The sequence below is a fragment of the Vulpes lagopus genome, chromosome 8 (assembly GCF_018345385.1).
Source record: "Vulpes lagopus strain Blue_001 chromosome 8, ASM1834538v1, whole genome shotgun sequence".
NCBI lineage: Eukaryota > Metazoa > Chordata > Mammalia > Carnivora > Canidae > Vulpes > Vulpes lagopus.
In genome coordinates this window covers 26,169,011-26,182,440 of record NC_054831.1, presented here as the reverse complement: position 1 = coordinate 26,182,440, position 13,430 = coordinate 26,169,011, and the positions used below count along the sequence as shown (strand labels likewise).

At 32.7% G+C, this 13,430-nt stretch overlaps 1 protein-coding gene across 2 annotated transcripts in view; it reads right to left on the bottom strand.

The window, feature by feature from the left end:
• GLRA3 (glycine receptor alpha 3) overlaps positions 1 to 6,939 on the bottom strand; it is a 175,206-nt gene extending 168,267 nt beyond the window's left edge. The window contains exon 1 of one of the 2 annotated variants that reach the window (XM_041767713.1): positions 6,854 to 6,939. In XM_041767713.1, the coding sequence (XP_041623647.1) occupies positions 6,854 to 6,924 (71 nt within the window). In that variant the 5' untranslated portion in view covers positions 6,925 to 6,939. The remainder of the gene's footprint in view (positions 1 to 6,853) is intronic. The other variant, XM_041767714.1, reaches the window with a different exon arrangement.
• Between the last annotated feature and the right edge of the window lie 6,491 nt (positions 6,940 to 13,430).

Sequence of the window (13,430 nt, the reverse complement as noted above, 5' to 3'; positions counted from 1 at the left end):
CAAGTAGAAAATACAGAGACAAATATTTTTAGAGGCACGTATAAGGGGAAAAAAAAAAGTTTACTTTGGCCAGGAGAAAATACAATGGCATTTTAGTAAAAACCAATCAATAAAAATTTATTAAAATTATTTGATAAATATTTTCCTTTTGAGGTAAAGGCATCATTATTGCGAGAAATGTTAAGGTCTAGAGGATGACTACATGTCAGAGATATTTTTGAGAGATTCTTAAATTTAAGTAAGATATTAGATGTACCAGTTACCTTTAATGTAAGCCCAATAACTCTACTGTAGTGATGGTTGTATAAAAGTATCAGAAATATCTGTGTTTAGACGTAATTTCTAATTGGCTATGGCAAATGTTGGACGCACTCATAGAGATTTCTTCATTGTTTGCCTTGAAAGTTATTCCACTCAATAAACTATTTCTAGAGGATGTTAATAACCTTTAGATTTTATGCCATTCTTATTTGTACCACTAAAGTTACTGCAATTTCACTCTAGGACAATTTCATGTGTCCTAGAGGGACTCCTAATACTTCCTCCTAAAAGCGTCTCTAGTACGAAGATTATGAAAGAATTTCAGAAATGCAATATAATGAAGCTGCTTTTTTTTTTTTGCCATTGTTTACATACATTCTGACATCTGAGAATTCCAAACTTAGTCTCCTTAAAATGCCTTAAGTGGTTGCCTGCAGTTAGAATAGTTTTGCCTTCTATAGCTGAATAGCTCATTCTATTCACATACCTCTGTTTGTTGCCAAACAGTTGGCTCTGTCTTGGAATTCCTGCCTTCATTCCAGAACCAGTTCTCTGAAGATGATTCATATATCTTTATTCCTGACCCACTTCCCCAAGCAAAACAAAGCTACTGCTGTACTATTCTCCTAGTGGGGAAAGACAAATAACCCATGTTTCCACATAGACATTTACCCACACATAAATTTATTTTCAATAAATTCCATTAATCCATTGTGAAGATAAGCATATGGAGAAGGATAAGAGACACGTTTATTGAAAGAATCAAGAATGATCCACTCTATATCATTCATGAAGTAAGGAAAAGTAAAAGATGTAGTTATTCAAAATAATTCCCTAAAAGGCTCCTGAGAAAACTAAGTGGATAGTATGTATCATCTGTGATTGTGAAATTTTGAGATTAGTTGAAATTAGAACATTGAAAAGTTCTATAGAAAAGTTTCAGAAAGATATATACTGTTGATATGAGCAGGTCTTTTGGATCTCCTGTATAAAACTGATAAATCTGTGACTTTGTCACTTAGTTATAATCAGTCTTACCTCCAGTTTACTATGGGGCTCTCTGTTTTCTTCTCTGTGCCTTGCTTTACAATGTTCTACTCTTACTGCATATAAATATTTTCTCTATTCTTTCTTCTTTGCAGACAATATTATCACCTTCATAACATTTTGACTGTTAATTCTACAGTTCAAGCATCATCTCTGCATCCCCAACTGATGGCAGGATACCAAGATCTACAGCTAGCATCTCGAACTCAAATATCCCAAACCAAGTTCAGTGCCTTCTTTTCTTCCAACAATCCAAATCCTCTACTTGGTTTTCTTTCTTTAAGACCATATTTTGATGAAAAGTTCAAATACAATTTATAAATTTTAAAATTCTTGTAGTTTTGCTATTATTGTTTGTTTATATAGTTCTTACTATTACTATCTATTTATTTATTTGTTTGTTTGTTTGTTTGTTTGAGAAGAGAGAGTGACACGACACGGGAGGGGTAGAGGCAGAAGCAGACTCCCTGCACAATGCAGGTATAGATCCCAGGATCCTGGGATCATGACCTGAGTTGAAGGCAGATGCTTAACTGACTGAGCCACCCAGGTGTCCCTACTACTAGTAATTATTATTAGCAATCTTATCGAGATGTTATGAACCAAGTTAAAAGATCATTCCCATAATAACAACTATCCAATTATAATTAAATTATTTCTTCTAAATTTTACCCATGTCTATTGCTTCTAAATTTTATCCATATTCTACTGTTGCTTCTTCATATTTCTGCAGGTTTATTGTTGCAGCCAGCTCAGTAGTTGTCGCAGGTACAATATGAATGCACACTATAAATCAGAATTTCTTCAGTGATTTCGACCATCACCACTCCCTAAGCATGCTATAAACTTATTATCATTTCCTCTATGTCTCATTTCTGCCCAGTGAACAAGCATATTAAGATCCAACACAAGTACAAAGCCTTCTAGATAGCTATCCTACCTCACGTTTCTAAAACATTGCTATTTGTGCTTTTCTTTTGTTAACTTGGTTCTTTGTACTTTCTTCCCTGCTGTGTTTTAAGTTCCATCATGGGAAAAGTGGTAGTTCCCAATCAGCCAAAGTGTACCCAGGACAAAAATTTGTGCACAGAATTTGGTAATTTTGTTGAATTGCTTAACATTACACATTAAATACATATTTGTTGATTGACTTGCCTCTGTACATAATTATAGTTAAGGGAAGAAAAATAGTAGCATAAGAAATATTTTGCAAGCTGTTGTCTGAATCTGCAGGGCAAATTGCCTGAGGCACTGACCAGAAAACTGGGCCATGATCCTTCTATACTTCGGACATATGAGTATTTATAGACATAAAGGTAAGAAGCATATATTATGTGCAGCATAATTTTAAAAACTACATAGAATCTTGTTACTGTACCTGCATATAAGAAATCATTATGGTAAAAAAGTTTATTCATTGAAGGACATTTTTCTTAGTATCTTACATAAGAAAATAGACCCAACATTAAAAAGGATTTTCCCCATGCTCCAAAACATACCAAAAGCAAAAATAAGAAGTTCTATGTCAAAATGTGTCTTTTAGGCTTCAAAATAAACCAGGGAAGCATTTTATTTGTGATTATCATGAAGTCTGAAATTCACACATTTAGTTTTTGACAGAGTGTACTATAATTTATTCAAGTAGCAAGTCTGTGTTGGTATCAAATTGTAAAAATGAAAAATAAAATTGTATCTTATGAAAATAATCAATTTAAATGAAGTATTTTTGGCAGTTCTCCTGTTTTTAGAATTTGTTCTGCAAGCTCCTCATAATCATCACTTTATCTGCATTTCAAAGAAAGCTGAACACTGGTATTTTGTTCTTTATTTTATTGATATGAGGACTAGAACCCAAAAGCCTAGAAGGATTATTTCAAAAAGCAGCAATATCTGAGTAAAGTGTGAAACTTTAAAAAAACTCTACTAGGAAATTCAGATTTCTTGAGTCTGTTTACACAATTTTCTTACTTGTATTTTTAAAATCATTATCTTTTTAAATAATTCCCCTTCAAAAATTGTATTTTTTAAATATCTGATATATTCTATTAATTAATACTTCTAATTGTATTATAGAAATAAATAATAAATAATTTTGTTCTACTATTTTTGCCTTAGTAAAACTCATTTACTAAAAAGTAGAAATTATGCCAAAATAAAAGAATTAAAATATCATCTGTGGGCCTGCAATAATAGTTTAAGAAAATGCTAGAAATGCTCATAATAATATGCACTTAACAAATTTTGTACTACTAAAAACAGAAACCCTCATACATTGCTGATAGAAGTATCAATAGGTACAACTACTTTGGAAAATTTTCAATCTCTAATAAAGCCAAACATATTCATGCCCATCCTGTGACCCAGAAATTCCTCTCATAGAGAAGTCGTAGGTTCAACCCATACTATCCCCAAAATGCATATATTCACGTGCATTAACATGTATTCACAAAAAGACATGTTCAAAGATGTTCATAGCAGCACTAGCCAAAACTTAAGATAATACCCAAATATCCTTCATAGGACACTGGATAAATTGTAATATCTTCATGTAATGGAAGACTATACAACAATGAGAAAAACAAACTATTGCTACATGCACTAATATGGACAAATCATATAAACATAATGCTCATAAAAATAAAGCAGACTTAAATAAGTATTTATATAAAGTTCCAAAGGAGAAAAACATATTTATAGTTGTAATAGGTCAAAATAGGGATTATTTAGGGTCAAGTAGTGCCTGGCAAAGGTATGGCAGTGGGAGGGTGAATGTGTTTGTGATATTGGCAATTCTACTCCCCCCTCCCCCACTTATGGAGTACTTATCTTTATATGCCTAGCTTATTTCACTAAGGATACTGTCTTCAAAATCCATCCATGTCATTGCATATTGCAGAATTTCCTTCTTTTTAAAGGCTGAATAGTATTGCCCTGTATCTATATACCACATTTTTTATCCATCACTGTCAGCAGACATTTATGTGTTTTCACACCTTAGCTATTGTGAATAGCACTGCAATAAATGTGAAATTACTAATCTCTTCAAGATCCTGACTTTGATTCTTTTACATAAATAACCATAGTTGGGACTACCAGATCATATGATAGTTCACTTTTACTTTTTTAGGGAAATTCCACTTCTTGATCCATAGTCTCTTCACATTACTGTGTTACCCTTGTGAAACTTTACATAGAAGCTTATTATTTGTATACTTTTCTGAGTGCATCTCTCAATAAGATTTTTAAAAATCCTTAAAACTTGTCAAAAGAAGCTTGTACTAGTAGATTATTTAATTAAAAATATCTAGTGTTCAGTCGTAGTTCTTGCCTCCAAATTACCCTAACAGAATATTTCCAAATTTAAAAGATAGATTTATAAATTAGCACTAAATACTTTTTGTCTTTATTTTTTTCTTTATGTTTCCTTTTTCCTCAATACATGAGAACAGACTTAGTGAATAAAGAATAGTTTTCATAAAGGCATTTCTTTTACAAAATATTACCAGTAGAGGGAGCTTCACTTTTTTTTCTTTTTTTTTTTAACTATAGGAAATTTTCTTTTAAGATCCATCACTGAAAATAAATATATTAACATTTTAAAATATAATTAAAGTTTTTAATAGAGTGATGAGTTACTCTCATCTAAGGGAAAAATTTTATCCAATTTATAAAAGAAGAAAAACATGATAATAAACCACACAAATTTCTATACTGGGTATGTATTATTCAAGAGATTACATTTTTGGATTATTCATAAAAAGCATTCTTATTATTTAATATTAATGAAGGTAAGTTCTTATAATTATGATCATCATTTTGAAATAAAATTTTGTAAATAAAACTAGACAAAAATTAAAGGATGTGCTGATTAAAACTATATATCTAAAAATATATTATAATGAATATCATGGCAAATTACCATTATACAAATTTATTTTAGAATTTACCATTTATTTTACAAAATACTTCCAGTAGAGGGTGCCTCACATTTTTTTTTGGAACTATAGAAAATTTTAAAGGCCATTAGTGAAAATAAATATATTTAAATTTTTTAATATAATTAAAGTTTTTCATATGAATTACTCTCATTCAAGGGAAAAATTTTATTCAATTTATGAAAGAAGAAAAAAAAACCTGATAATAAAGAATATATATATACCGCACAAACTTCTATACTGGGTATATGTTATTCAAGGGATTACATTTTAGACAAAAATCAAAGGATGTACTAATGAAGATTATATACCTAAAAACATATTATAACAAATATCATGGTGAATTACCATTATACAAATTTAACCTTATTGACCAAAATGGTTTAGTTACTGACATTAAACTTTCTAAATCTAAGTGTCTGCAATTATTTTTATTTCTTTGAAAAAAATATGCATATCATCATCTAAGATACTAAGAAATAATTGTAGTAAAATGAACCATTTCACTTATAACATGAATTTTGTGCTCCTTTCCATGAAGTTTTTATAAATATAAAAACTCAACACTATTTGTTTTAATCACTATATATAAAATTTGTGACAATTGTAGTTACAAAAGTTTACAGTCATATTAAAATATTTTTCACTGAAAATATCTATCCTAGTTTACAGTGGTTCAACATTGTACTTGAGGAAAAAAAATTATTTGATTCCAATCCTCTTGTAAAGCTTGTGGGCCATAAAAATGGAAATTTTAGGGTAATTATAAGAGTAAAGTAACATTTATATTGGTGGTTGAGAAGTCTATTATGAGCATAATCATGCTTATATATTGTTTGATTAAGATTAGGGGCTAACCTATCTGATCTTTTGACTAGACTCTCTTTTTTAAAAAAAATAAAAATTACAAAAAAAGAAAGCCCAGCAAATATGACTGGACATGATAAGAAAATTACATATCATAGAAAAATTTTATTCTTCAGTAGGTTTCTTGTAATATCACTTTCTCCAAAAGGATTATTCTTGACATAGAATATATCTAATGATTTATGTATGATTTTTCCTTCGTGTATTATCTGAACTAAGCTCTTTAGAAATGGTACTTGCAAGGCCCTAAATGTTATTGATTTAACTTGACCTCTGGATATACCAACAATGTTCAGAATTTCTCTAATCAGCAAATGCTTACGTTCTAGATTTTTTTTGCCACTTAAAAGATATTATTTCTAATCACTAAATGTTTTGTAACTTCCAAAAAGAGAGTAACACTCAGAATTTATATTTCACTTAGAAAAAAAAAAGAAACTCTAAAAGCAATTTGAGAAAGAGAATCTAGGTTTTGGAAATAATTTTTCTAAGGTAATCTCAGCTGCAAATAATATGAGAGCAGTTACTATAAAGCAGTAATTAGTGAAAATAGAGCAAAGTTATATGTTTTTAGAGGTCTCAGAAGACTGCTAGACAGTTTTAAATAGAAAACAATGAGATTTAAGGGATACTTTCAACAAGTCAATTTCGAATTGCATTCTTGACTTCATCAATAACAAGTGGTTGCAACACAGTGCACAAGCTTGGATAGTTCTCCCGATGATAAATACAAGCGGACTCACCTGAGTAACAGTGCTGCTTCCCAGAAGTAAAATCCCGAAACTAACGTCCGAAAGTGTCTCACGTGGGCCATGATACGGAGAGATTTTCACGATCCTGAAATTAGTCTTAGCCAAGGCATGGGGGAAGAGAAAGCCAGGAATGGAAATGTGCAACCTAACTCTGGGTGGTGTTGCCGGAGACGAACGCAGGAAAGCTTCAGCACCTTAGACAGCTCTCCGCAGTCAGGAAAGCCCCGCTCTTTCGGATCACTTGAAATTCCCTTTTGACCCCTGCTCTGAGCATCGACCAGAAGGAAGATTCACAGGGTACAAATGTGCAGGTGATTTATACAGTGAACGCGGAATAAGGGGTGAGATGAAATGTCAGAAGTGCCTAGGTTCTGGGCAACAGTTCCCTGAAGCTCTGGCGGTGAAGAATGCTTGTCCTTCCCTGACTCAGAGACCGGAGAAAGAATAGCCCCAACAGCGGGAACAAGGATGCTTCTGCACCTGCTCCAAGCGCTGCGCGCCGAGTCCCATTCTCCACCTTTGAGTAAAACCCGACCCAGCCAGCGCGGCACAGGGAAGCGGAGGCGGAGCCAGACGACACTGTTCTGTCTGCCAATCACCGCAGCACAGCGGGACTGACGGACAGACCACTCAGGACCATAGGCGGTGCGTAACACTTCACCCTTTAAAAAAAGCGGTGAATAACTGGTGCAGAGCCTTAACTGTGACTGGAGGGAGTTGGGGGAAGAAAGACTCAGGAGTCAGCTTTGGGAGAGTCAGAGGTTTTTGTGAATCGGGTAGCAGAACCGCGCTGGGGGGACCCTTTACTGTTCCCTTCCGGGAAAAGGGACAATTTAGGAACGGATGTGACCCTATGTCTTTGACCTTCTATCGAGATGCAGGAGTGAACAGTAAACCCAGACCCTTAGAAAGGGCCAGGGAAGAGCAGAAAATTTGGTGCACGAATCCCAGCGGAACAGGAGGAGCAGCTGCTCTAGAATTCCCATAACCCTGGTCAGCTTCCTTCTGGCTAGGAAGCATTGTTGACTAGAGTGACTTGAGCTTCAGTTGTAATAAGGGTTCTAAAAAGATGAAGGTGGGAAATCTGAAGAAATGGCTACTTGAGATGCAATGCTACCCACCATTTTTCCCCTTATACGTTTTCCATATCTTAACAGTAAGTTCAAGTGAAGAGTACCCATAGGTCATATGATACATCTTCTATCATCCCTATTCTCCCTCCCCTCTCTCAGCCTCTCTGTCTCCCAGCACCCACCCCCACCCATTTACATGGAAATCTGAAGATCAGAAAGGAAAAGTGTATGTTGTGTGCATGCTTATTCGTGTATCTCAAAATGGAATTTAGAAAGATTAGAACTTATGCTATTAGATCTTTATAGTGGTTTTTATTTACTATCAACCAAGATTAAAACTTTCACTACTTGAATTTTAGCTTCTCCCTAAAACTCCCATAGATATTTATTCGGAAAGCCCTACTTTAATCACTAAACTTTTTCAGTGACTAAACTATATGCCAGGAATATCTTCTCAGTCTTTCACACAAACATTTTCTTGTTAATTAAATTCCAGCACCAATTGGCATATTGACTATCCTGTAATTCTTTATTTAACTAGAAAGGCATAAGTCATTACCATCTCACCCTCTCGAATGAGGACACGGTGAAAAATGTCTATTTTTATTTTTTAGTAGACAAGCTTATTTACATTCAGTGAGAATAAAGATTTTTTATTTACTTTTATATTTATTACTATATCTGTCTATTTTTGCACCTTAATTTTCTGATTTAAATTACAAACTTCCGGAAGTCTCCAAGAAATATCACTAGTTCTACCCACAAATATTTGCACCCAGAGAAAGTTCATACAATTTTAATCAACTCAATTTTTCAATGAACCTTCTGAAAGCTATGAACAAATGCTTGTTAGTTGGTCATTCTTTGAATGGCAATAATTCTTTTAGAAACCACACATAATAAATGAAACAACACTTACTGTATTTCAAGAAGGCCTGGACTCCTTGCCTTGCTTCACCACTACTTAATTGGGTATCTTTGGAAAAGTAATCTACTTTTTAAAATATCTTTATTTAATATATCTTAAAAATATATTTATTAAGGGAATTGAGTTAAATTACCTTTGAGATTCATTCTCTGGCCCAAAGGAAACAACCAAATGGATGTTTAGGTAACTGAGAAAATTAATCTACTATATTTAAAATTCTGTTTCCATTAATCTAGAGAGTTAGGTTACATGCCAGCTTAAAAGACAGAATAATTTTAGCTATTTCATCTCATATTAGCATGAAAGCAAAAGAAATATTATACTTTATCAAATTAATATATCTAGCCAATCAGTTTTTTGTCATAAAAGAGGTTGGTAATATAGAATCTCCATATTACTGATTTTTCATAGCACCATTATTATTTCCTTCAATTTATTTATGAAAAGTTATTATCCTTCTCATTTATTTATTTGACTTTTCTACTGCAGTGAGGATAATGGCCATTATTTAGCATAAAACCCAAAGTATAATAGATACTCAATAATTGTGAATGAATTAATAATCATATTAGAAATGCAATACATATATATATATTAAGATTTTATTTATTTATTAATGAGAGATACAGAGAGAGGCAGAGAGAGAGAAAAGCAAGCTCCATGCAGGGAGCCTGATGCAGGACTCGATCCCGGGTCTCCAGGATCATGCCCTGGGCCGAAGGCAGGTGTCAAACCGCTGAGCCACTCCGGCATCTCTATTTTTTTGCATTAGATTTGTGTAATTGGGGACACCTGGGTGGCTCAGAGGTTAAGCGTCTGCCTTCAGCCCAGGGCGTGATCCTGGAGTCCTGGGATCAAGTCCCACATTGGGCTCCCTGATTGCAGCCTGCTTTTCTCTCAGCCTATGTCTTTGCCTTTCTCTCTCTGTGTCTCTCATGAAAAAATAAATAAAATCTTTAAAAAATTTATTGTGTAATTGTTACAGTACAGTGGGTACTAGGTTAATTTTGATTAAAAAAATTAGAAATTAATCAAAGAGTAGGTTGTAGTGCCTTGTTTCCTTTAATCAATATTTAATGATTAATTTTCCGGGGCTTCTTGTCTGAATTTTTATGTTATTTGCCTTTCATTTCTATAGTATCAAAACAAAGTTCATCCATCTACATATTTGTGACAGCTATTCTCATATATTTCATCCTTTTGGGAATAATAGTCCTGATTGGATGGGTAGGTGAATGAATGTGTTTTTAGAAAAAGGACCATTCCATGGCTGATGACTAACTGACTAGCCCATTTATATAGAATTAAGCTGAATTCTGATTTGGTCAAATCTCTGCTTTTCTCCTCATTGCCTTTATTATTTCTTTATTGAACTAATGGATTATATTTTATATTATATAAGACATTAGATTTCAGAACTAAATGGAATATTAATCTTTATCAGATTTAATACTTTCCTTTTACAAAGGAAGTAATTGTAGCCTGAAATGGTTAACTGATGGTTACAAACTCTCACATTCAGCAAGTTGAAAATATCAAGCCTGAATTTGGTGTCACTGGCTCAATGTCTAGCATTTTGTCTACTCCCCCTGCTCTATTTTTAATATTTCTACTATTGTCTCAAGCCAAATGCATATTGACTAACCTATAGATAAATAAATCAATTTCAATCTAGTGATAAAGTTTTTTTCTATCTTAGTTGTTAATATCTATGTTCTAAAACATATAATATTTTGTATATATTGATAAAATGATTTGCAATTTAGTGAAAGACTTATTTACTTTTTGAAGTCAATGTCATATGGGGTTAGAAATAGTTTACTAAAAGTTGATCAGATTCAGTAGTATTTGGTCATTTTAGTCATCACATCAAAAACTTATGTATAAGTCAAAATGCCAGTTTAAAAAGTTACAAAAACTAATGTTATTTTTAGAATAGTTAGAATATTTATATTTTTGGATATGAATATATATAACACTTTGAGAAAGTTGAAAGAAAGATTTAATTTAGTAGTCAATCAGAAATTTGCTTGTTCAATACAAATCAGAGAGGAGAATTAATTTTATTGCAGAAGTAGACAATGTCACCAAGTATGTGAATCTAGTGAATTTATCTTTTGTATAGGGATCTACCTACCACTAAACAAGCTACAATAATAATGATATGTTAGCTGATCAGGTGCTTTTTTTTTTTTAGAATAGTGGTAAAAATATCTAATAATTTATCTCCAATTTCTTGTCCAGAATACAACATTTCTCACAAAAGTTTCAATAACAGCCTCCAAATTGTTTCTCCTGCTTGCTCTGTTATTCCCCTTAATTAATCCTCCCGTGTGAATATTAAGGGGTTTTTGTTTGTTTCTTTTGATTGTTTATTTTAGGAAATCAGAAGATGCCACTTCTATTCATAAAACCCTTTAATGCCTTTCTGTTGCAATAGGTTAAAATCCATAGTACTCTTCACAGATGAAAACACTCTGAATGATTTTCTATCAGCAAGCTCTTCAACTTCATTTTTTTACTATTCTCCCTTTTCCTCACTATGCATGAATAACATAAGCCGTTTTTATCTCATGATTTCTCTACTCCAGACACCCTTCCTCTTGGACTTCTTATGTCTAGTCTTTTTTTCAGCTTTAATTGACAGTCTTTCTCTCTCTCTCTCTCTCTCTTTTCTTCCTGCTAGCACAGTGCCTGGCACATAGTAGGAGACCAGGATATAACTGCTGAATAAATGAATGAATGCATAAACATTCTCTGCTCTTGGTTCTCCCTTTTCTAGAATCCATTCTTATTAATCTCTTCTAACCCATTCTTTCTTCAAAATTATTTAAGATATCAACATTATAATGTTCTTTCCAGACCAAATATATTCCTTTGCCATCTAAACAACCTTCAAGTTTATATGTATGCCCTCAGTTCACTCTGAGAGTGCCTTCTTTATAAGTAAGATTAGTATTATCCAGTATTGTCATTTTTACTATTTTAGCACTCTGACCATCATCTTTTTTTTTTAAGATTTTATGTATTTATTCATGAGAGACATGGAGAGAGAGAGAGGCAGAGATACAGGCAGAGGGAGAAGCAGGCTCCTCACAGGAAGCCCGATGTGGGACTCAATCCTGGGACTCTGGGATCACACCCTGAACCGAAGGCAGACACTCAACTGTTGAACCACCCAGGAGTTCCTCAGACTGTCATCTTTTTCTCGAAATTGTAGTGGTAATTTGCCATAATTCTCTAGATGACTTTAAATAGTGGGATATTTGAAGTAGTTAGTTCACTGAATATTTCATTCTTTCCCTGAATACTTGGTATTAAGTAGGCACAACTTGTAAAAGTACCTCCATATTACTTCTTTTAAACAATCTATTTACCAACAAATATAGAGTTTATAATATGCATCATCTTAGGTATTTCCTGAGATATACATGTGAATGAAAACACATCTTGTCCCAGAGAAACTGAAATCTGTATAATATGTAAGATATATGTGAATATTCATTGTCTCTCATATAGGTGAATATTCATTGTCCTTCAAGTATTGAAGGATGCAAAGAGAAATTCTATGGAAATTCAATTGAAGTATTTTAAAATGGAAAGCTGAGAACATTAGAAAATTTTCAAAAAGTAGGGGATATTTAATAAAACTTTGAAACTAGTTCACAGTTCATTTTTAGAATTTTTGTGGAAATTATATTTAAAAAAATCTTTGTAAGAGGAGGGCAAAAATCTTCAAAGACATAGAAGCAGAAAAAAGTGGGGTGAATATTATTATTATATTTGCATAGTTAAGGACTGTATTGGATACTTTGCCTATTATCTTAATTTCTGCTTTTAAGACCCTAAGGTGTAAATAATCTGATCCATGTTTTAATGGTAAAGAAATTGAGATCCAAAACTTTTAAGCAGCTTTTCTAATATCACAATTTACATTATTGGTGTATAAAAAAGGGGAGTGACTGAAGGAAAGTTGTGAAAAAGAAGCTTGACATGCAGCAGAGAGGGTCATAGATACTGGGTTAAATAATGCACAAAGTTAAAAATTGTCGTAAATATTCTGGATGATTAATAATATGTAAACATGGTTATAATGTCAAGAGATACCTCCATCCACTCATTAATGAACCAATCAATAAAACTCCCATCTCATATTTATGTTCCTGAAGAGATTTTCTCATTGTGTAGATTTTTCCATCACAGGCTCTTTTATATTGAAATATATAAACTTTCAAACAAATAAAACATAAAACACCACAACTTTAACTGGCATCCTTTTCATTTTTGATCCGAGGTGGCTAATGAGCATAATTTTCTTTCTCAGTGTCATATACATGTCATCATACACTGAATTGCTTGTGGCAGTGAACTACAGATTGGAGATTATAGCAATTCCTTATTTCTCAAAATGGGTAAAATACCACTTTATAAGAAATTCAATAAAGAATTTTCTTCAAAAGTCTGACTTAATTTGAGAATGATGAATACTGACATATATTGTTAAATTTCCAGGCTAGGAAAAAAAAAAAAAAAACTACACCCTGAGAAGTTTAGCAATCCACTTACA